Below are 23,991 nucleotides of genomic sequence, written 5' to 3'. Positions count from 1 at the left end.
ACGGAGTGAATGGAATGGCATCAAACACATAGAAACCATGAGTTTTTCTCAGGAGCAAGCAAGGGTCGGAGTACAAGTCCATATCAAAGTATGCGAAACAGAGCACGGAGGGCACTTCTCTAATGCGTACTCCGTTTGTACATATTTTGAAGCATGCGTCGATGCAAGCTTCAACAGAAAGTATGCAAAGAAATATGACTCAATCATGTAAAAAATTACGGAAAATGTATTGAAATCATTGGCGGCCGTTATTTGAGCTGAAGCGAGAGAAGACACACTGAATATGGAATGAAATTTACATTACATTTTAGTCATTTAGCAGACGCTCTTATCGAGAGCGACTTACAGTAGTGAATGCATACATTTCATACATTTTTTTTTCGTACTGTTGCCTATTCATATCTTGTATGTTCCCCGACTACAATATTTGACCTTGATACGTTAATTTTGGCATGTTTATCTGCCTACGTACTGTAGATCGCATGCCCATAATAAGTCAATAGGGCTAACTGGCTAGCTACTAGTAGTTACTTTTTCTCAACAGGTTTCTAGTAGTTACTAGCACATCAAGATAACGTATTACTGTTGACTAGCCACGAAAAATGGACATATACTTTGCATAACATTAGTTGGTCATTTCTGCCTGTTAAACTATCTGGTTAGCTACATTATTACGAGTCACATATAGCTAGCTTATAGTTATGAAGTAAAACGTTTGCTTTGTGTATATCTTGTTTCATCTCTATTGTCATTGTCCTGGCTGGTAGAAGGTTCAGTGAATGGGTAAGTCCATAGTCAAGTCAATAGCTAGCTAGCTATCCATGAATAATGTTAGCTAGCTGCCCACTAAACATTTACATCTACCTTGCATATCATTAGTTTTAGGCCATTTTTGCCTGTTTAACTAGCTGGCTAGCTAGATTACTATGGCTCACATATATCTAGCTGATAATTATGAAGTAAAACATTTGCTTTGTGGTGCAGTGTGAGATAAGCATTACTCGCACTCCCCCTACTGTGTTAAATGTTATGTTTTATGATTTCTCCACACACTCGTCCCCACAAGAATGTACTCAAGAGAACGTCCTCGGAGAATGCACTCAGAGCATGAGTGTGGAGCACGGTAGTATGCATATAACACCACGTGTTTGATACCATTCCACTTATTCCGCTTCAGCCATTACCACGAGCACGTCCTCCCGAATTAATGTGCCACCAACCTCCTGTGGTACAGAGTATGTAGCCAGCTAGCTGTGTAGGACATGGATTGTGCACCTTCCCTTGTTCAGCTACCTAGCTAGCTGGTGGAAGTTTTTCTTTTGAAACCAGGGCAGAGGAAAGCAACATTCACTTCCACAAGTGCTGTTTACATTGATATCCATACTGAATGCTATTTACATTGATATCCATACTGAATGAAGCACTTAAGGAACCTCAAGGGCAACTAACTTTTTTCACTTACTTTAAGGGGGAAATTTGCCTTAAAATGTTTTGTGCAAATAAAAATGAAGGGAAAAGATAAGGGGAAAAGCTACTTAAAATGTTTTATGCAACCGGGCTCAGGGTATTTATCTAGTTCTGGTTAATCTCAACACAAACCACATTGGCCTCTATCTGCACTGTGATTCATTCACTGTGACTGACCAGGAAGAATGTTAGACCATTGTGTGGAAACGCCTGCCCTGCACCCTTTGAACTCCTCACTGTGTTTCTGTTAAACCAATCATTTGATCTAGTATGGGTCTTTTTAGCTCTTTGCTGTTGTTCCAATAGCCTCGTTTGAGCTAGAAGTGTGTGGGGCTTTTTAGTTCATTAATGAACATAGGCTAAACTTGCAAAGGTGTTGTGCAGGCCTAGTGTCTTAACTTGGGGTCAGGAGTTTGACCAGTTGATCTGACCAGAGAACACTCAGCTGCACAATACAGAACATCAAAATACTCTTCTGCCGGAGGGGAAATATTGTCCACTAACTATTATTATTACTACCACCACAGAGAGAGAGTAGAGAGTGACATTTGAAATGTGTCTATTCCATTGAAACATGCGACTGTAATGTTTACTGTTCATTTTCGATTGATTATTTTCGCTTTGGCAATGTAAACATATGCTTCCCATGCCAATAAATCCCTTTGAATTGAATGTAATTAAGAGAAAGAGAGACATACCGAGCATTAGTATTTTAACCACGTTCATCTCCCTCTTGGCGTATTCATACAGGTCCCTGTCTATCTTGGCGCTCTGAAGCTTCGCCTTCTTCCCCTCCTCCGTTAGGTCTTGTTCTGAACTGAGACACTGTCCCATCTCGCCTTGCTCATCTCCTCGTTCACCGGACACGCACGAGCTACAATAATACCGGGGAAGGGGGACCAGTCACCGTGGGTTGACGGTGATAGTTGACTCGAACATGTTTATCCAATTGGGTTTTGATTATTGCGTTTTCCTCTTGATGTGTCACATTTTGGGTTGGTTTTCTATGCCAAATGTCTGGGAAAATATAGCCAAATGTTCTGTCCTATTCCTTTTTATGACAAAATTCAGATAATGAAGGAAAAAAAGTCATTGAATAGGTTAGAAGTTATTCCTTCGGTTCGCATAGGAAGCGCATGTCCATCCGTTGTTACGTGATGCGGAATCGCCCGCAAATATATCTAATCGAAAAAGGTGAAAACGTTTAGCTACTCCGTAGCCAAAAAAAGTGGCTCGTTACCCAACCTTCCCAAACAACCACCAAATCAGCAAGGCTATTGTGAATACTTTCTTGTTGTCTTAGACTCGAGAGACAAACATTTTCAAAAAATAGAATACCTTCAAATGGCCAATGAGACTGTGAGCGCTGCTATAGTAGCCTACAGAATCCTTACTCCCAGAAAGTTTCCCCACCTAGTTGATTTGGGACGGGAGATCCCTCCCAAGCAGCTTGGTCTCGTAGACTCCCACGGTATTGCAGAATTGGAAAAGTTTCAGATATCCCGTGGAAGTGACGTTTCGGGAGGAGAAATGAACGCCTGAGTGAGTGCTGCCATGTCCACTGTATCCACAAGGTGCGTTAGTATGAAACTAACAAACATAATAATCACTGTTTTGAATGTCAGCGCTTTCACGCTCACCAACGCCTCAAATCCTGCCAAGCGCGTGGGTCAAGGATTAGTTTCCCTTTGTGTTCCTAATGAGGTGAACTTTTTACCGGCTTTTCATTCAAGAGACTCGAGCCGTGTCCTCATTTCGACAGCTCAGCGTAATCTGTGACCACACAGCCGCAACCACCGGTCCAGTTTACCGGTTTTCCGCGCGACATGCTGACCTAAACGGTTGTTAATCAGTTGGGTTTGGGGTGGTGTGATTTGAGTGGATGTAGACATGTAGTTGACCCCGTCAGAGCTTTCTTTTTCAAAAACTTTCTCTAAATAGTTTCGTTTAAAGCCCCCATGTAGTCGTTTAACGTGTATTTTAAAATCATCACTTGTATGGCCAATAAATCCCTTTTATTTTTTATGAAAATCCAATATCTCTTAATCATTTATTTCCGAGCCTCCTTTTGCCATTGGAATGCTCTCTGGTCATGAGGGGGTTGTCTGGCGGCAGGGGTCCAGGTGGGTCACCCGATGACTTTCTTTGTGCATTGCAACAATTTCTTTATTTCTAAACTCCAGGGCAGGGCTCTCCAACCCTGTTCCTGGAGAGATACAGTCCTGTAGGTTTTCACTCCAACCCTATTCCTGGAGAGATACAGTCCTGTAGGTTTTCACTCCAACCCTGTTCCTGGAGAGATACAGTCCTGTAGGTTTTCACTCCAACCCTGTTCCTGGAGAGCTACAGTCCTGTAGGTTTTCACTCCAACCCTATTCCTGGAGAGCTACAGTCCTGTAGGTTTTCACTCCAACCCTGTTCCTGGAGAGCTACAGTCCTGTAGGTTTTCACTCCAACCCTGTTCCTGGAGAGCTACAGTCCTGTAGGTTTTCACTCCAACCCTGTTCCTGGAGAGCTACAGTCCTGTAGGTTTTCACTCCAACCCTGTTCCTGGAGAGCTACAGTCCTGTAGGTTTTCACTCCAACCCTAATCTAGCGAACCTGAATCTAATAATTAGCTGTTGAGTCACTAAATCATGTTGGTTACAACTGATGTTGGAGTTAAAACCTGCAGGAGGGTAGGTCTCCAGGAACAAGTTTGGAGAGCTCTGTTCTCGAGCTTTCCACCTCAAAGGAGGAGGATACATATGCAAATAAAAGATGACTGGTCATTGATCAGAATAATTAGATCAGATTGTGATGTCATGCTTTTTTCCCCCTTCGTTTATTTTAGTAAATATTTTAACACTTATTTTTCTTAACTGCATTGTTGGTTAAGGGCTTGTAAGCATTTCACTGTAAGATCTACTCCTGTTGTATTCGGCACATGTGACAAATAAAATGTGATTTGCTGTAGGCCAAAAACTCCATCCCACCTGAACAGGCTGACATTTCCATCACTTTTTCACTAAAAAGGGCATTATCATAATTTCAGTGTCATTTCAACCTCAGTGTGGAAATATACGTTTGTAAGATGGGTGAAGACCATTATAGGAAAAATGACTCTTCTGAAACTATCATTACAGACATTAGTGGTAAGCAAATGTGTGCTTACACAATTTTACTAATCGGACAATTTTTTCCAGCTTAGTAGGTAAATAATGTTAACCTTTTCAGGTTTCCACTTCATGTCAGATATATTACGGACTATTGAACAACTACAAAGAGGCTCAACCTCATAATGGGTACAGTATTTTGTATTTTCTTATCACCGGACAATTAATTGACAGATATACAGAGCAACTTTATAGAGGGGTAGAGCCATACAATATACATGCCCATTTGTTTTATTTTTCATTTGCACACACTCCCTTTAAAACAGTCTCTCTCACACATACACACACTTGACTCCCCCATTCATTGTCCATACCTCTCTAAGAAATGTTTTAAATTAATTATCCACATACCAACACATTAAAAACAAGAAAAGAAAACGTTGACAGAGTCCTGAATCATCATGTTACATACAAGACAGAGGGGTGCATCTGAAATGGCACCCTATTCCCTGTACAGTACACTGTTTTTATTTATTGATGAGATAGTGGGCTGGATTTAAACCCATAGTGATGTAAAGGAGGTCATGCTTAAAGAGCACCACCTTCCTCCTGAGTCGGCTCCTAGCGAGGCGCGAACCCAAGACCTCTGCCTCAAACCCGTGTGACCGGTCACGCCACAGAACAGCCAGTTATTCCATGGCGCAAGTGGGGACACTTCAGGCTAAGCAGCTACGTCCACTCTGGCATGTATGTGTGCTAGGGCCAGCGGCTGTAACCGCAGGGCTGGGGCCAGCGGCTGTAACCGCAGGGCTGGGGCCAGCGGCTGTAACCGCAGGGCTGGGGTCAGCTGCCTTTTGACCAGGGTCCATAGGGAATAGTGTGCCATTTGGTAGATCAGACTAGAAGGCACTACTAAATATACAGTACACACACAACTACATAGACTTTTCTCTCTTCTTCACAAGTCTCTCAATGTTCTCTTTTTCTTCACAGTCACACTTTGGATTCTTTTCTCGATCTTCCTTTCCTCTCTCTCTCTTTTCCTCTCCTCCTTTCTTTCTGCCTGGAAGAGTGATCAGATTTAACACACTCCATTCCAGATATTCCACTCCAGACATTATTATTTTACATTTACATTTTAGTCATTTAGCAGACGCTCTTATCCAGAGCGACTTACAAATTGGTGCATTCACCTATAATATCCAGTGGAACAACCACTTTACAATAGTGCATCTAAATCTTTTAAGGGGGGGGGTTAGAAGGATTACTTTATCCTATCCCAGGTATTCCTTGAAGAGGTGGGGTTTCAGGTGTCTCCGGAAGGTGGTGATTGACTCCGCTGTCCTGGCGTCGTGAGGGAGCTTGTTCCACCATTGGGGTGCCAGAGCAGCGAACAGTTTTGACTGGGCTGAGCGGGAACTGTGCTTCCTCAGAGGTAGGGAGGCGAGCAGGCCAGAGGTGGATGAACGGAGTGCCCTTGTTTGGGTGTAGGGCCTGATCAGAGCCTGAAGGTACGGAGGTGCCGTTCCCCTCACAGCTCCGTAGGCAAGCACCATGGTCTTGTAGCGGATGCGAGCTTCGACTGGAAGCCAGTGGAGAGAGCGGAGGAGCGGGGTGACGTGAGAGAACTTGGGAAGGTTGAACACCAGACGGGCTGCGGCGTTCTGGATGAGTTGTAGGGGTTTAATGGCACAGGCAGGGAGCCCAGCCAACAGCGAGTTGCAGTAATCCAGACGGGAGATGACAAGTGCCTGGATTATGGGCCATCCTCCCCTCAGCAGCCTCCACTGACAGGGGGAGAGGGTGATTTTTGTGTTCTCCTTAGCTGGTGAAGGAGAGGAGGCGTCTTGGTTTGAGTCTTGGTTAAAGTCTGGTTCTGCAGTTTGATCTGGTCTGATCCGGTTTGGGTGAGGTGGAAACTCATTCTATGGAGGGCCTAGTGTCTGCTGGTTTTTCCTTTCAGTTAAGATCTAGACAACCAGGTGAGGGGAGTTCCTTACTAATTACTGACCTTAATTCATCAATCAAGTACAAGGGAGTGAAAACCCGCAGCCACTCGGCCGTCGGTGGAATGAGTTTGGCCCGTTGTGGACTGGGGGGGGTAAAGCAGGTCTAGGACGGGCTAGCAGGCAATGCTTCACTAAAGGATGTGCATACAGTATAAGTAGTAGGACTAGACTGGTTTGGGCTGGCTCGGTTCAGTCTGACCCTGTTTGGGTCGTGTTTGAACCATTTTGAACAGGGGTTCCCAAACTTTTTTGTTCCGCGACCCCATTTTGTTATTTTAAAAAATGGTGATGAAATCAACAGCCAATGTTTGGTTCTTAAACTGGGACTATGACCGTCTATTACAAATCAGTCGACAGTACATTTGACAGTGTTCCAATATGAAGGATTGTTTGAAGTGACAAATGCATCAGAAAGGTATTGGGAAGTTCAGAAGATCATCAGGCAATCATTTAGTTTGATCTTCTGTGTAGAAAATAACACCATTGATTGTTATTTTTCCTCCAGTCTGATTTTAGTGCCTGGTCTTGTCCACTCTGTTCTGAGGCTTCTGGGTATTGTAGAGGGAAACAGTAGATTAAACCATTCAAAAGATAGGAAGGAAGAAAACCAAAACTGCTCTCATTATTACAACGCCATCTAGCAGCTACCGGAGGTTACTGACATAACCCCAGTTCTATGAACCAAACGCAATTAAAAAAAAAAGTTATTTCAGAGTTTCTCTAGTTTGGGAAACGCTGGGTTAGGATCAGTTTTGGGACAGCTGGGTCTGGTTTGAACTAGTTTGATCTGGTTACTGGGCTGCTTGGGCCGTGTCCCCGGCCCTCTCTCCCTCTGCCTGGCGTTTCATCGCCTCAAACACCGCAATCTCCTTGGCCTCCTTCTTCTGGTTCCTTGCCTCAAACTGCAGCCTGGAGAGAGAATCAAACAAACTTCATTTGTATAGTGCATTTTGTACAAGGAAACAATACAATAACATCAAATAAGGAGGGAGAGAGGTGGGGAGAGAGGTGTGGAGGACGTTGGGAGAGAGGGATGGAAAAATAACCAAATGAGTGAGAAAAAGATGAGGGACAAGGGGAGACAGAAGGTAGACGGTGATAGATGGGTGAGAGACACTTCAAGGCTACTGTGTGAGAGAGGCCCTTACCGGTTCTTGATGATTCTCTGTACGATGTCATCGGTGGTCAAACCGTTACCACTGTCTACTGTACGGAAGATACCTCTCTTCTTAGGCTCCTGGGACACACACACACACACACACACAATAACATGTAATCACACAAAAAGACAGATAATCACACACGAATACTGCAAAACAGACAAACACACACAGACACACACACAGTCAGTACTCACAGCATAAGGGTCTGCAGTGTCCCTGTCAGGAAACACCTCTGTCTTCCCATGACACACCAGGTCCACCTACAACAAGTGACATCATAATAGGATCAATAATATAACCTACATGATTGATCATACATATCTATGGTATAACAGGAAGTGACATGGGTCAATTAAAATATGATCAATAAAGGGCCTCCCGGGTGGCGCAGTGGTCTAAGGCAGTGCATCGCAGTGCTAGCTGTGCCACCAGAGACTCTGGGTTCGAGTCCAGGCTCTGTCGCAGCCGGCCACGACCGGGAGGTCTATGGGGCAGCGCACAATTGGCCTAGCATCGTCCGGGTTAGGGAGGGTTTGGCCGGCAGGGATATCCTTGTCTCATCGCGCACTAGCGACTCCTGTGGCGGGCCGGACGCAGTGCACGCTGACCAGGTCGCCAGGTGTACGGTGTTTCCTCCGACACATGGGTGCGGCCAACCATCCGGGTTGGATGGGCATTGTGTTTCGGAGGACGCATGGCTCTCGACTCGGGAGAGGCGAGTTGCAGCGATGAGACAAGATCGTAACTATTACCAATTGGATGCCACGAAATTGGGGACAAAAAAAGGGGGTACATTTTTTTTTTTAAAATAAAATATGATCAATAATATCTATGGTATAACAGGAAGTGACATGGGTCATTTAAAATATGATCAATAATATCTATGGTATAACCTAATCATACATATCTATAGTATAACCTAATCATACATATCTATAGTATAACCTAATCATACATATCTATAGTATAACCTAATCATACATATCTATAGTATAACCTAATCATACATATCTATAGTATAATATCTACGGTATAACAGATCAATAATATCTATGGTATAACAGATCAGCAGAGAGCGCGAGAAGGGGAGAAAAAGAGCGCGAGAGGGGGGAGGGGGAGAGATCTAGAGGGGGAGAGATCTAGAGAGAGAGCTAGAGAGAGAGCTAGAGGGGGAGAGATCTAGAGAGACAGCTAGAGAGAGAGCTAGAGGGGGAGAGATCTAGAGAGACAGCTAGAGAGAGAGAGATCTAGAGAGAGAGCTAGAGGGGGAGAGATCTAGAGAGACAGCTAGAGGGGGAGAGATCTAGAGAGACAGCTAGAGGGGGAGAGATCTAGAGAGACAGCTAGAGGGGGAGAGATCTAGAGAGAGAGCTAGAGGGGGAGAGATCTAGAGAGAGAGCTAGAGGGGGAGAGATCTAGAGAGAGAGCTAGAGGGGGAGAGATCTAGAGAGAGAGCTAGAGGGGGAGAGATCTAGAGAGACAGCTAGAGGGGGAGAGATCTAGAGAGAGAGCTAGAGGGGGAGAGATCTAGAGAGAGAGCTAGAGGGGGAGAGATCTAGAGAGACAGCTAGAGGGGGAGAGATCTAGAGAGAGAGCTAGAGGGGGAGAGATCTAGAGAGACAGCTAGAGGGGGAGAGATCTAGAGAGACAGCTAGAGGGGGAGAGATCTAGAGAGAGAGCTAGAGGGGGAGAGATCTAGAGAGACAGCTAGAGGGGGAGAGATCTAGAGAGACAGCTAGAGGGGGAGAGATCTAGAGAGACAGCTAGAGGGGGAGAGATCTAGAGAGACAGCTAGAGGGGGAGAGATCTAGAGAGAGAGCTAGAGGGGGAGAGAGACAGCTAGAGGGGGAGAGATCTAGAGAGAGAGCTAGAGGGGGAGAGATCTAGAGAGACAGCTAGAGGGGGAGAGATCTAGAGGGGGAGAGATCTAGAGAGAGAGCTAGAGGGGGAGAGATCTAGAGAGACAGCTAGAGGGGGAGAGATCTAGAGAGACAGCTAGAGGGGGAGAGAGGGACATCTGTAGTATGTCTGCTATACAGTAACAGCTTGACATTACTACAGCACCCCCAGTCTGGAACAATGCCCAGTCCCATACACACAGGAGAAAGGTCCGTTTACACACACACACACACACACACACACACACACACACACACACACACACACACACACACACACACACACACACACACACACACACACACACACACACACACACACACACACACACACACTAGGTCATTGTACATGTTTCTCCCTAAGAGAGGCTATGCATGTTAGGAAAGACGTCTCTTCTCCCAGTCAAACAATCCCACTGTTTCAATCCCACCGTCTTTGTGTTTGTCTCTCTGTGTGTGTGTGTGTGTGTGTGTGTGTGTGTGTGTGTGTGTCTCACCTTGAAGTGGTCCAGCAGATCTTTACCCACAGCATAGGGAGCCCCAATCACCACCTCTGATACATACTGGGAGGGAGGGAGGGAATAAATAATTAATAAAAAATAAGAGTGAGTTGTGAGTGTTGTGTAATGTTGTGTAATGGTTGAATTTAGGTCAACAGACATTGAGTAATAGCTCTGTCACAGGACAGGGAGACAGTTTCAGGCTTTGTGTTAACGCTGAATGGTTATGGAATTGCGTAATCCGGTGTGTGTGTGTGTATAGATACCCTTTGTGTGGTTTGAGTAATCGAGTGCCGTTTAGGATTCGGATAATGACTTCATAAAACACATTCAAGACAAGTCAACACACATTAAAAGATGCAAGATACACAAAGAAATGGTTTGATGTGAACACACACACCAGGAGGACAGAGGATCATTGTTCTGTAGCTGGTCTGATAAGAGCTGAATGGAGGAGAGAGCCTACCGTCCTTCAGTGTGTGTGTGTGTGTGTAAGGAGAACATTTCTGTCTAGGCAGAGCAGACAGCTTTAACTGTCTGTGACTATTGGGCCCAAGGGGTTACAAAGAACAGTTGTTGGTCTGTGTGTGTCTTGGTGTTGGTGTGTGTGTTGGTGTTGGTTGGTGTTGGTGGGTGTGTGTGCGGTCGGTTTGTGTGTGTACGTTGGTGTGTACATTGGTGTGTGTGTGTGTCAGTGTGTGTGCGTGCACCGGTTGTGTGTCTGTGTCGGGGAGTGTGTGTGTCTGTCTGTGTCGGGGAGTGTGTGTGTGTCTGTCTGTGTCGGGGAGTGTGTGTGTGTCTGTCTGTCTGTGTCGGGGAGTGTGTGTGTGTCTGTCTGTCTGTGTCGGGGAGTGTGTGTGTGTCTGTCTGTCTGTGTCGGGGAGTGTGTGTGTGTCTGTCTGTGTCGGGGAGTGTGTGTGTCTGTCTGTGTCGGGGAGTGTGTGTGTGTCTGTCTGTGTCGGGGAGTGTGTGTGTGTCTGTCTGTGTCGGGGAGTGTGTGTCCGGGAGTGTCGGTGGGCGCCTGTGTGTTGGTGTGTGTGTGTGTGTTTAATGTGTGTATGTTCTCACCCTGCAGGCCAGGACACTCAGGGTTCTCTCGTGGATGTTCATGATTGGGTAGTTCTTCCCTTTGTAGCGATTCACTTCCTGGTTGACAGAAAAACACAACCAATGACAGGATATTTACTAGCTTTCGACCAATGTCAGGATATTTTACTAGCTCTCGACCAATGGCATGAGGCTTTATTGCAATGTGAAACAGGGGTATTTGTCTAATTAATTGGCTGATCCCTCCTGATGTCCTGGATGGAACAATGTGAGCCCAGTTGACTACTTCGAAATGGTGAAAGTCCTCAATGCCCATGCTTTTGGCCACTACTGTTGTCTATCTAAGTCTATGGGAGGTTACAAAGAGAAGTAGTTTAATGTTGTCTCTAGACACTGATCTTAGGTCAGTTTTGTCATCCCCACTAATGGTGAAGGTTAAGATTTGGCCCTTTTAAAATGTATTTTTTAAATCCGTTTTTGGTTCCAACCACTGACTTCTTTCCCCCCCATGAAGATCGGGTTGAGAAAAGTCTCCTCCTGCTAGCATTGATCCTTCAGCATTCCATCACAACTGACCTTAGAACAGCGTCTAAAAGGAATAGGACGACCCACACAGTCGAGGACCAATGACAGAGTATTTATACTGGCTCTCGACCAATAGCAGCATGTTTCATTGGAATGTGAAACAGATTTGGGGAACACGAGCAGCGAGGCCCTCTGAAGCTTTATTAGACATGTACATCAATCCTTCATATAATGTGGTCAACTAGATCCACATGTTTCTCTTTAACAGTGTGTGTGTTTGTGCGTACCACGGGCCTGTGTGTGTGTGAGAGGGCCAGTGAAACAGTCTGCCCCCCCCATCATGTCTACAGGGTTATAAAACCACATTCTCAGAGAATCTGATGGGGTCAGCGTATCAAATCAAAGTTTATTTGTCATGTGCGCCGATTACAACAGGTGTAGACCTTACAGTGAAATGTTTACTTACAGGCCCCTAACCAACAGTTCAACTTTTAAGTAAAAATAGGTATTAGGTGAACAATAGATAGGTAAGGAAATAAAAAATAAAAAACAACAGTAAAAAGACAGTGAATAATAACAGTAGCAGGCTATATACAGTAGCGAGGCTATATACAGTAGCGAGGCTATATACAGTAGCGAGGCTATATACAGGCACTGGTTAGTCGGGCTAATTGAGGTAATATGTACATGAATGTATAGTTAAAGTGACTATGCATATATGATAAACAGAGTAGCAGCAGTGTAAAAGAGGGGTTGGGGGGACGGGGACGGGGGGGCACAATGCAGATCGTCCGGGTAGCCATTTGATTACCTGTTCAGGAGTCTTATTGCTTGGGGATAAAAACTGCCTTTTGGTCCTAGACTTGCCATGCGGTAGTAGAGAGAACAGTCTATGACTGGGGTGGCTGGGGTCTTTGACAATTTTTAGGGCCTTACTCTGACACCGCCTGGTGTAGAGGTCCTGGATGGCAGGCAGCTTAGCCCCAGTGACGTACTGGGCCATACGCACTACCCTCTATAGTGCCTTGCGGTCAGAGGCCGAGCAGTTGCCGTACCAGGCAGTGATGCAACCGGTCAGGATGCTCTCGATGTTGCAGCTGTAGAATCATTTGAGGATCTCAGGACCCATGCCAAATCTTTTTAGTTTCCTGAGGGGGAATAGGCTTTGTCGTGCCCTCTTCACAACTTTCTTGGTGTGTTTGGACCATTCTAGTTTGTTGGTGATGTGGACACCAAGGAACTTGAAGCTCTCAACCTGCTCCACTACAGCCCCGTTGATGAGAATGGGGGCGTGCTCAGTCCTCCTTTTCCTGTAGTCCACAATAATCTCCTTTGTCTTGATCACGTTGAGGGATAGGTTGTTATTCTGGCACCACCCGGTCAGGCCGTCTTGTCGTTGTCTGTGATCAGGCCTACCACTGTTGTGTCGTCTGCAAACTTAATGATGGTGTTGGAGTCGTACCTGGCCACGCAGTTGTGAGTGAACAGGGAGTACAGGAGGGGACTGAGCACGCACCCCTGAGGGGCTCCAGTGTTGAAGATCAGCGTGGCAGATGTGTTGCTACCTACCCTCACCACCTGGGGTGCAGCCCATCAGGAAGTCCAGGATCCAGTTGCAGAGGGAGGTGTTCAGTCCCATGGTCTTTAGCTTAGTGATGAGCTTAGAGGGAACTATGGTGTTGAACGCTAAAGCTGTAGTCAATGAACAGCATTCTCACATGTGTTCCTCTTGTCCAAGTGAAAAAGGGCAGTGTGGAGTGCAATAGAGATTGCATCATCTGTGGATCTGTTTGAGCGGTATGGAAATTAGTGGCTCTAGGGTTTCTGGGATAATGGTGTTGATGTGAGCCATTACCAGCCTTTCAAAGCACTTCATGGCTACGGACGTGAGTGCTACGGGTCTGTAGTCATTTAGGCAGGTTGCCTTAGTGTTCTTGGGCACAGGGACTATGGTGGTCTGCTTGAAACATGTTGGTATTATAGACTCAATCAGGGACATGTTGAAAATGTCTTTGAAGACACCTGCCAGTTGGTCAGCACATGCCCGGAGCACACGTCCTGGTAATCCGTCTGGCCCCGTGGCCTTGTGTATGTTGACCTGTTTAAAGGTCTTACTCACGTCGGCTACGGAGAGCGTGATCACACAGTCATCCGGAACAGCTGATGCTCTCATGCATGCCTCAGTGTTGCTTGCCTCGAAGCGAGCATAGAAGTGATTTAGCTCGTCTGGTAGGCTCGTATCACTGGGCAGCTCGCCGCTGTGCTTCCCTTTGTAGTCTGTAATATTTTGCAAGCCCTGCCACATAAGACGAGCGTCGGAGCCGGTGATTCAGTCTTAGCCCTGTATTGGCGCTTGGCCTGTTTGATGGTTCGTCGGAGGGCATAGCAGGATTTCTTATAAGCTTCCGGGTTAGAGTCCCGCAACTTGAAAGCGGCAGCTCTACCCTTTAGCTCAGTGCAAATGTTGCCTGTGCAAATGTTGCCTGAATCTGATGGGGTCAGCGTTTTCTGAACATGTGTGTGTGTTTGTTTAATTGTGTGTACATACCTGGTCAAAGTGCAGTCCCACAATGACGTAAGGCCTCTCAGCCTGTTTGTAGACCGTCTCCAGGAAGTCAACATGACCAATGTCTGATGGGGAGGAGTGGTCAAGGTAATCACACACAGACACACACAGAGAGAGACAACCACCCTTTGTCTCGGTCTCTCTCACAGACACACAACCACCATTTGTCTCGGTCTCTCTCACAGACACACAACCACCATTTGTCTCGGTCTCTCTCACAGACACACAACCACCATTTGTCTCGGTCTCTCTCACAGACACACAACCACCCTTTGTCTCGGTCTCTCTCACAGACACACAACCACCCATTGTCTCGGTCTCTCTCACAGACACACAACCACCCTTTGTCTCGGTCTCTCTCACAGACACACAACCACCCATTGTCTCGGTCTCTCTCACAGACACACAACCACCCTTTGTCTCGGTCTCTCTCACAGACACACAACCACCCATTGTCTCGGTCTCTCTCACAGACACACAACCACCCTTTGTCTCGGTCTCTCTCACAGACACACAACCACCCATTGTCTCGGTCTCTCTCACAGACACACAACCACCCTTTGTCTCGGTCTCTCTCACAGACACACAACCACCCTTTGTCTCGGTCTCTCCACAGACACACAACCACCCTTTGTCTCGGTCTCTCCACAGACACACAACCACCCTTTGTCTCGGTCTCTCCACAGACACACAACCACCCTTTGTCTCGGTCTCTCTCACAGACACAGCGGTACATAAGGATACGGAAGAGGTCGAAGGCCCCGGCTACGTAGATGATGGTGTCCCCAGGTTGGGCCTCCTGTCCTGAGGCAAACTGGATGATCTTCTGGGAAGTCTGGAGGAACTGGGACACTCCTGTCCATGGACTGTGGCCCTTAGGACCCTGGGGAGACAAAACACTATTATAGTCATAACCCCTAATCCTAATCCAAACCTAACCTAATATAAACCTATCCCAACTCCTGTCCATGGACTGTGGCCCTTAGGACCCTGGGGAGAACATGGAGGGGAGGAGAGAGAGGGGAAGGGCCCGTTCTAAACCCTAGCCTCAGAAACCCAGCCATCTCATAGTAGTTGGAAAGCCTGGGGAAGTAACTCCTCAGAAAGCAGGCTCACGTGGGTGTTCCAAAGAGACCTTTTGTTAAACAAATACAAAATAACTTATCTTTCTGATCATTACATTTGAATACACTATGGTACTATTTTCACTGAGATGTACAGCACACCATGGTTGTACTGAGCAGTGGAATTGCACCCCCTTGTGTTCAGAATAATCTACAACAACAGAATGTTGTCATCTCCACTTCCTCTTCAGAATATATTTGAATAGTAATATTTACCTTCCCAAAGTTGTCCGTGTGCTGTTGGTAGTCTGAGTTGTCCTGTAAACCGACAGACGAAGAGAGAGGTTTGCTTGAGGTCAGTCCTGTGTGATTTCTGCGATTATAACAGTGTAAGCCACAGGAGGTTGGTGGCACCTTATTTGGGGAGGATGGGCTGGAGCAGAATCAATGGAATGTGTTTAATACCATTCCCTCCGTTCCAACCTTTACTATGAGCCGTCCTGTAAGCACACACACTACGGTACTGTAGGAACAGTGTGCTCTCTGTGTGTGCTACTCACAATGTTACTGTGGTGGGTTTTAGTCATGAGCAGCATGCGGCCCACCAGGTCTGTGGTGGAGACCCCCTGGGTCCGTCTACACTCCCGGTACCGGCCCTCTCTCTTCACCTCCGCATACGTGTCCTTACCGTCCACCGTCAGAGTGATGTCATCTAAGGTACACAAGGACAACGTTGTTGCCTGGGATGTACATTCAACTGTCTAAATAAACACAGAAATATGGGAGGAGGATGAGTCCCTGTTCTCCTTTAAAAAAGTAACAAATCGGTCTCAGTCAGGCCCCCCCACCCCTTGCTCCCCTTACCTCCCGCCCCCCCTTCTCCCCCGCTCCCCCTACCACCCGCTTCCCTCCCGCTCCCTCTACCAGCCACCCACTCCCCCTACCACCCGCCCCCCCGCTCCCTCTACCAGCCGCTCCCCCCCAGTCCCTCTACCAGCCGCTCCCCCCCAGTCCCTCTACCAGCCGCTCCCCCCCCCCGCTCCCTCTACCACCCGCCCCCCCCCCGCTCCCTCTACCAGCCGCCCCCCCCCCCACTCCCCCTACCACCCGACCCCCCCCCCCGCTCCCTCTACCAGCCGCTCCCCCTACCAGCCGCTCCCTCTACCAGCCGCTCCCTCTACCAGCCGCCCCCCCCCCCCCCCCCACTCCCCCTACCACCCGACCCCCCCCCCCGCTCCCTCTACCAGCCGCTCCCCCTACCAGCCGCTCCCCCCCTCTACCAGCCGCTCCCCCCCTCTACCAGCCGCTCCCCGCCGCTCCCCCCCCCCCCCACTCCCCCTACCCCCCGCTCCCCTTACCTCCGTGGACGCAGAAGTCACTGTTGTATTTGTCCAGTGTGTCCAGTGTGGTGACATAGGGGGCACCCTCTACGATCTCATCCACCCACTTGATAGCCTGCACCATCTTATACCTACAACACCATTCCACAACTTTATTGTCCATTTACATACCATACCAAAACTTTATTGTCCATTTACATACCATACCAAAACTTTATTGTCCATTTACATACCATACCAAAACTTTATTGTCCATTTACATGAAAATGAAATGCAGTGATTTTCTTACCTCTCTGCCTGGGTGAAGACAGGAGGACCCTTGTGCTTCGAGATCTCTTCTGGAGGGAGAGAGAGAAGGGAAGTGACTGTATATTACTGTACTGTTGTCGAGAGGGGAACAGAGAGACAAGTGAAGAAACAGAGCAGAGAATGAGATACTTATGATTAATACGCGTGTGTCCGTCCGTGTGTCTCCGTGTGTGCCTGTGTGTGCCCGTGTGTGTGTGTCCGTGTGTGTGTCTCCGTGTGTGCCTGTGTGTGCCCGTGTGTGTGTGTCCGTGTGTGTGTCTCCGTGTCCGTGTGTGTACCATCTGTATGTACTCCAACGATGAGGTAATCTCCCATGGCCTTAGCCTGTCTCAGCTGGTTGGAGTGGCCGTAGTGCACCATGTCATAACTACAGGACAGGGAGAGAGAGCCTGATGTCATTAACATGGGACAGACAGTGTGTATAACAGCTGGTCTCAGGGAGGGGATAGTGACTACAGGACAGGGAGAGAGAGCAGACCTGCCTGCCTGCCTGCCGACACCTCTAATGGAATAGATATGGAGGAAGCTCTCCCCTTCCACACAGCAGACCCATCACCCCACACAACCCTACAGCCTGCTCCGTCCTCCTCCTGTCCTACCGTCACATGATTACCAGCCATGGTAGGATTTACACTAAACCCAACAAGTTACGTTTCTCAAGTTAGGATTCAGCCTGAGGAAAGTACAATGTGTGGATCTCGCAGTATGTGTGTCATCCTCTCTCTGTAATGTGTGTACCACAGGCCTGTGTGTGTGTGTGTGTGTGTGTGTGTGTGTGTACCACAGGCCTGTGTGTGTGTGTGTGTGTGTGTGTGTGTGTGTGTGTGTGTGTGTGTGTGTGTGTGTGTGTGTGTGTGTGTGTGTGTACCACGGGCCTGTGTGTGTGTGTGTGTGTGTGTGTGTGTGTGTGTGTGTGTGTGTGTGTGTGTGTGTGTGTGTGTGTGTGTGTGTGTACCACGGGCCTGTGTGTGTGTGTGTGTGTGTACCACAGGCCTGTGTGTGTGTGTGTGTGTACCACGGGCCTGTGTGTGTGTGTACCACGGGCCTGTGTGTGTGTGTACCACGGGCCTGTGTGTGTGTGTGTGTGTGTGTGTGTGTACCACAGGCCTGTGTGTGTACCACGGGCCTGTGTGTGTGTACCACGGGCCTGTGTGTGTGTGTGTGTGTGTGTGTACCACGGGCCTGTGTGTGTGTGTGTGTGTGTGTGTGTGTGTGTGTGTGTGTGTACCACGGGCCTGTGTGTGTGTGTGTGTGTGTGTGTGTGTGTGTGTGTGTGTACCGCGGGCCTGTGTGTGTGTGTGTGTGTGTGTGTACCACGGGCCTGTGTGTGTGTGTGTGTGTGTGTGTGTGTGTGTGTGTGTGTGTGTGTACCACGGGCCTGTGTGTGTGTGTGTGTGTGTGTGTGTGTGTGTGTGTGTGTGTGTGTGTACCACGGGCCTGTGTGTGTGTGTGTGTGTGTGTGTGTGTGTGTGTGTGTGTGCCACGGGCCTGTGTGTGTGTGTGTGTGTGTGTGTGTACCACAGGCCTGTGTGTGTACCACGGGCCTGTGTGTGTGTACCACGGGCCTGTGTGTGTGTGTGTGTGTGTGTGTGTGTGTGTACCACGGGCCTGTGTGTGTGTGTGTGTGTGTGTGTGTGTGTGTGTGTACCACGGGCCTGTGTGTGTGTGTGTGTGTGTACCACGGGCCTGTGTGTGTGTGTGTGTGTGTGTGTGTGTGTACCGCGGGCCTGTGTGTGTGTGTGTGTGTGTGTGTGTGTACCACGGGCCTGTGTGTGTGTGTGTGTGTGTACCACGGGCCTGTGTGTGTGTGTGTGTGTGTGTGTGTGTGTGTGTGTGTGTGTGTGTGTGTGTGTGTGTGTGTGTGTGTGTACCACGGGCCTGTGTGTGTGTGTGTGTGTGTGTGTGTGTGTGTGTGTGTGTGTACCACGGGCCTGTGTGTGTGCCACGGGCCTGTGTGTGTGTGTGTGTGTGTGTGTGTGTGTGTGTGTGTGTGTGTGTGTGTGTGTGTGTGTGTGTGTACCACGGGCCTGTGTGTGTGTGTGCCACGGGCCTGTGTGTGTGTGTGTGTGTGTGTGTGTGTGTGTGTGTGTGTGTGTGTGTGTGTGTGTGTGTGTGTGTGTGTGTGTGTGTGTGTGTAAGTACTGATTCCTCTCTGTAATTAACCCCAGGATTATCATGGGAATTATCCCTGAGGTGTAACCAAGACGACAGACAGTATCTCTAGGCTAAGACCAGGAGACAGGCAGATCAACTGGAGACTCCCAACAACTGTCCTTTATACTGCCACTATAGTACAGAGAGCCTGCGTCTGATAGGCCACTATAGTACAGAGAGCCTGCCTCTGATAGGTCAGTATAGTATAGTACAGAGAGCCTGCGTCTGATAGGCCACTATAGTACAGAGAGCCTGCCTCTGATAGGCCACTATAGTACAGAGAGCCTGCCTCTGATAGGTCAGTATAGTATAGTACAGAGAGCCTGCGTCTGATAGGCCAGTATAGTAGAGCGAGCCTGCCTCTGATAGGCCAGTATAGTAGAGCGAGCCTGCCTCTGATAGGCCAGTATAGTAGAGCGAGCCTGCCTCTGATAGGCCAGTATAGTAGAGCGAGCCTGCCTCTGATAGGCCAGTATAGTAGAGCGAGCCTGCCTCTGATAGGCCAGTATAGTAGAGCGAGCCTGCCTCTGATAGGCCACTATAGTAGAGCGAGCCTGCCTCTGATAGGCCACTATAGTAGAGCGAGCCTGCCTCTGATAGGCCAGTATAGTAGAGCGAGCCTGCCTCTGATAGGCCAGTATAGTAGAGCGAGCCTGCCTCTGATAGGTCTGTCCTGTCCACATAACTTGCTGGGTTTTGGCCAAACAGCCACTCTCTCTAATTCATTCCACTATGTAAAGAAATCATTCTGAGTGCACGCTGTAGGAAATAGGGTGCCATTTGGGACATAGTACGCTGTAACAAATTACACTGAGTGCTTCTGTTTTATTTTGATGTACTCTATCACACATCTCTCGCTCTCTCCCACTTTCTTTCCCTCTCCCCCTCTCTCTGCTCCCCTAAAAGACCCCTCTGCTACCCCCTAAAAGACCCCCCTGCTACCCCCTAAAAGACCCCAACAAGACCCCTCTGCTACCCCCTAAAAGACCCCCCTGCTACCCCCTAAAAGACCCCCCTGCTACCCCCTAAAAGACCCCAACAAGACCCCTCTGCCACCCCCATGCTGTACCTGTCACTGGACGACATGTTCACTATGTCGGTTAGCTATTTATACCTAATCTCTATGTACACAGACAGACAGTTGGTTAGTTATTTATACCCACTATTCTGGACTGCCATGTCAAAACAAGCTATCACAAACTAGCCGTCTGCCTGGGTACTATGAGGGCAGAGTATCTGTGTCTGTGTGAGAGCAGTGTTTATAGCTATGCCACCACCAGTCACAAGGTGAGAACGGGGAGGTGGGAGTCAGCCGGCTCTCGCCTCAAGTAAACTCAGCAAGACCATGTCAGCATCCCAAATGGTACTCTGTACCCTACATGGTGCACTACATTTTACCAGAGCCTTATGGGTCCTGGGCAAAAGTAGTGCACGATAAAGGGAATAGGGTTCCGTTTGGGACACTGCCCATATAAGGCTATATAGTATTACAGTAAGTTCACTATAGGGCTCTGATCAAAAGAGGTGCCCCTTGGTCAAAAGAAGTGCACAATATAGGCTGCCATTTTGGACACATCCCATGATGAGCACAATGCAGGCTGTAGCTACTAGGTGGTGTGGATGGGCGGGAGTGAGAGACGAGCCCTGTTTGAGTACTCTCAGAATGCATCTTTCCTTCCTCCTCCCCCTTCTTCTTCTTCTTCTTCTTCTTTGAAAGAGCCTAATCACTGATCTGGTGTCTGTTAATAGGTGAAAGCTAAGCAGTAGAATCCTTTACTTTACCCTATCCAGCCGTGTTGAATCAGTGATAGTAAGCCAGGGTGGTATTTCCTATTGATTTAGTGCACACCGTAGCGGTTTGCAACAAAGCAAGCGCATTTCTTTATGGGACAAGTTGAGTTAATGAATATAGCCCAGGTAAAGTATGAACCAAGCCAGAGCAAGGGCATCAGAGCGTGTTATTGGCCTTGGCTAATGACTTACTCTCCTGACTCCTCTCTAATCCACAGCGAGACAAAGGTTACTGCAGGTCATTCTCCACCTGGCAGACAGCAGCATCGATCACAGAGCTTCTACCTCATCCTTATCAAGGGAGGAAGGAAGAAGGTGCCCCTAGAGTAGACGTTGATCTTGGGTCATTTTGACATTTCCCCCATTAATGGTTAAGGTTAGGATTGGGGAGATGATCCTACATGTGTAGCGAGGGGAAACATCACCCAGGAAGTAGCCTTATCAGGTATTAATGTATTCTACAAACTTGAATAAAGGCCTATTAGCTACTAATCAAATCAAATGTTATTTATCACATGCACCGAATAAAACAGGTGTTGACTTTACCTAATACCAAGCTACTGCTGAAAGTAAACAACGGTTTTTGTTTGGGAAACAAACACCAATGTGATAAGATCGTCTGCTAAATGACCAAAATGTTAACAAACATGTCGCACACTAGGAGATGTGACGCTATGGTCAGCTGATAAGGGTGGACTTTGTACTTTCTTGCCAACTGGGTTGGGTGGCTAGCTATGTCACTCTGCACATTGTCAGAGGACAACAAAACAAGCGTTGCAACATACAGTAGTGCTGCCATACATAGCCTTGGCACCACTGGACTCATCATCATGTTTACAGTTAGTAAAATACAGTTGGGTAATAACAGTCAAATAATAACAGTAAAATACAGTTGGGTAATAACAGTAAAATACCGTTATTATTATTATAATAATAATAATAATAATAATAATAATAATAATAATAATAATAATAATAATAAGAGGTATTAGTTAGGGCTAGTCTGTATACCTTTCTATAGCATGGAATTGATATCAAGTAGCTAAAATAGTGACTTTCAGATCAATCAACAAATGAATGACCGTTCTTCTGGCCTACCAACCGTTGCCAGCCAACTACTGTACAGGCCAACTGTATATGAGAAAGGCTATAGCCGTACACATAGCTAGAACTGATATTGTCTATGGCCGTAGAAAACTAGACTGGTGCCAGTCTGTTTCTGCTCCATTGCCAACTCCTCAAGGAATTGTCATGTTTAGCTTGACAATAGCAATGCAATTCCTCAGGCAAAAGCACAAACCGATTTGGGACCAGGCTAATTGTTAGCTAGCAGCAAGTCAGCAACTGCACTTTACCAAGCTATTTCCAATATTTTAAAAAATGTTAGTTTTTTCCGTAAGCTTTATTTAACTAGGCAAGTCAGTTAAGAACAAATTCTTATTTACAATGACGGCCTTTTTATTTAATTGTTTTATTTCACAAGGTAGGCTAGTTGAGAACAAGCAGTTCGACACAAACAACAACAGAGTTACACATGGAGTAAACAAACATACAGTCAATAATACAGTAGAAAAATAAGTCTATATACAATGTGAGCAAATGAGGTAAGATAAGGGAGGTAAGGCAATAAATAGGCCATAGTGGCGAAGTAATTACAATACAGCAATTAAACACTGGAGTGATAGATGAGCAGAAGATGAATGTGTCGAGTAGAGATACTGGGGTGCAAAGGAGAACCGGGGAACAGTGGGTTAATAACCTTGTTCAGAGGCAGAACGACAGATGTTTACCTTGTCAGCTCAGGGATTTTTGATCCAACAACCTTACCACTAGGCTACCTGCCGCCCCAATATCCATACATCACAGTGACAGTTAAGGTTACGTAACATCCTACCTAAACCACATATAGCAAACCATGTGCACAGAAACCTAAGTCTAGCTGAGATCATTCCGTTCCTACTGGCTGTTGGTCGACACTGGCAGGCTGTGATCACATTCACAGCCCCTCTCTCAGAAAGGTAGCCACTGAAACAGTATAGCTAGCTAGTAGGTACTGTAGTTATCTGACTTTAGGGGTATTTGAAATCACAAAATAATCACATTAGTAGCCACTTTTGTTTGGCCAGGCAGCAACACTCAAGTTCATGTTTACAAAGTAGCAAAAATACCTAGTTAGCCAGTTTGTGTGAAGCTGAATGTAACGATGTGCCGTTATATCTAGCTTAGTGGTTATAATCAACAGTTGATCAACCAAAACGTTACATTGTTGGTAGAGCTACGCTAACAGTTAGTTACTAGCCTAACTAACGTTACTTAGCTACTTAAATTACCGAGGTAACTATGCACACAACAGACCACCAAAAATGATATAAACCCTTTACGCAGCTAGGAAACGTTGTACATGTAGCTAATGTAACTAGCTAGCTGGATAGTAGGCGAAGCTACACGACTTACCACCCATCACACCACACCCGGACAGAGCGCTTCCTCTTCTCTGGGCTGCAAGCCAAGTCTCCCTGCTTAGCACCGCTCTCTATCCCCTGCTCATTCGATGTGTGGTGACCGTTCTTGATCATGTTGATAAAATAATATTACAACTCTGAGCTAAAAACCCCACAAGAATGAAAGAATGCCGTCAAAGTAAAGTTAAAAGGACGGGTTGTGCGATCTCATTCCCCGGTTTAATGAAAGAATGAACCCGGCGGTAGGACAACGCCTCCTTTGGCGTGGATATCGCGTCATGGTCGAACCATGACTACTCTTAGGTGGCGGCCATGGTGGTTGCGTGAAAACTCATATCACGTGATTACGGAAATCCGCACAACGTAGATTTTTGGTGTGTTCGTGAATTCAATCTCGAGCGCCGGGGTGCGCTTAGGGCGTTCTTAAACACAGAGCGTTTCGCGGAGTAGGGTTGATCCGAGCGTTTTGACTCCACAACGGCAGTCAAGCGCCCAAGCTAACTGGCTAGCTACTTCCAGACACAAATGAGAGAACCTCACTCTGACCATTTTACTCGCCCTAGCAGAGCTGGTTAGGCTTATTTCATTTAACCAGATGGTT

At 47.1% G+C, this 23,991-nt stretch overlaps 2 protein-coding genes across 2 annotated transcripts in view; both read right to left on the bottom strand.

Moving 5' to 3' along the window:
* LOC106591843 (guanine nucleotide-binding protein G(o) subunit alpha) overlaps positions 1 to 3,267 on the bottom strand; it is a 34,027-nt gene extending 30,760 nt beyond the window's left edge. The window contains exon 1 of the mRNA XM_082966818.1: positions 2,166 to 3,267. Within this exon, the coding sequence (XP_082822944.1) occupies positions 2,166 to 2,301 (136 nt within the window). The 5' untranslated portion in view covers positions 2,302 to 3,267. The remainder of the gene's footprint in view (positions 1 to 2,165) is intronic.
* Positions 3,268 to 4,745: 1,478 nt separating this feature from the next.
* LOC123723798 (ethanolamine-phosphate cytidylyltransferase) lies at positions 4,746 to 23,685 on the bottom strand. Its single transcript, XM_082966816.1, has 13 exons — positions 23,383 to 23,685; positions 17,262 to 17,350; positions 16,964 to 17,012; positions 16,693 to 16,805; positions 15,895 to 16,046; positions 15,611 to 15,652; positions 15,015 to 15,153; positions 14,253 to 14,335; positions 11,201 to 11,278; positions 10,130 to 10,195; positions 7,929 to 7,994; positions 7,720 to 7,808; positions 4,746 to 7,480 (listed from the first exon to the last, which is right to left on the bottom strand). The coding sequence occupies exons 1-13, from the start codon at positions 23,502 to 23,504 to the stop codon at positions 7,363 to 7,365; spliced, it is 1,206 nt and encodes a 401-aa protein (XP_082822942.1). The 5' UTR covers positions 23,505 to 23,685; the 3' UTR covers positions 4,746 to 7,362.
* Positions 23,686 to 23,991: the final 306 nt, after the last annotated feature.

The sequence above is a fragment of the Salmo salar genome, chromosome 02 (genome assembly GCF_965601325.2).
Source record: "Salmo salar chromosome 02, fSalSal1, whole genome shotgun sequence".
NCBI lineage: Eukaryota > Metazoa > Chordata > Actinopteri > Salmoniformes > Salmonidae > Salmo > Salmo salar.
The sequence above is the reverse complement of the archived record's forward strand: the minus strand, read 5'-3'. Positions and strand labels throughout refer to the sequence as shown.

Coding starts and splice junctions, on each gene's coding strand:
- LOC123723798 (XM_082966816.1), bottom strand. CDS start 23,504: ATGATCAAGAACGGTCACCACACATCGAATGAGCAGGGGATAGAGAGC. Junction 15,653..15,894: donor AAACCCACCACAGTAACATT/GTGAGTAGCACA, acceptor GTCGGTTTACAG/GACAACTCAGACTACCAACA. Junction 11,279..14,252: donor TGGGACTGCACTTTGACCAG/GTATGTACACAC, acceptor TCTGTCAACCAG/GAAGTGAATCGCTACAAAGG.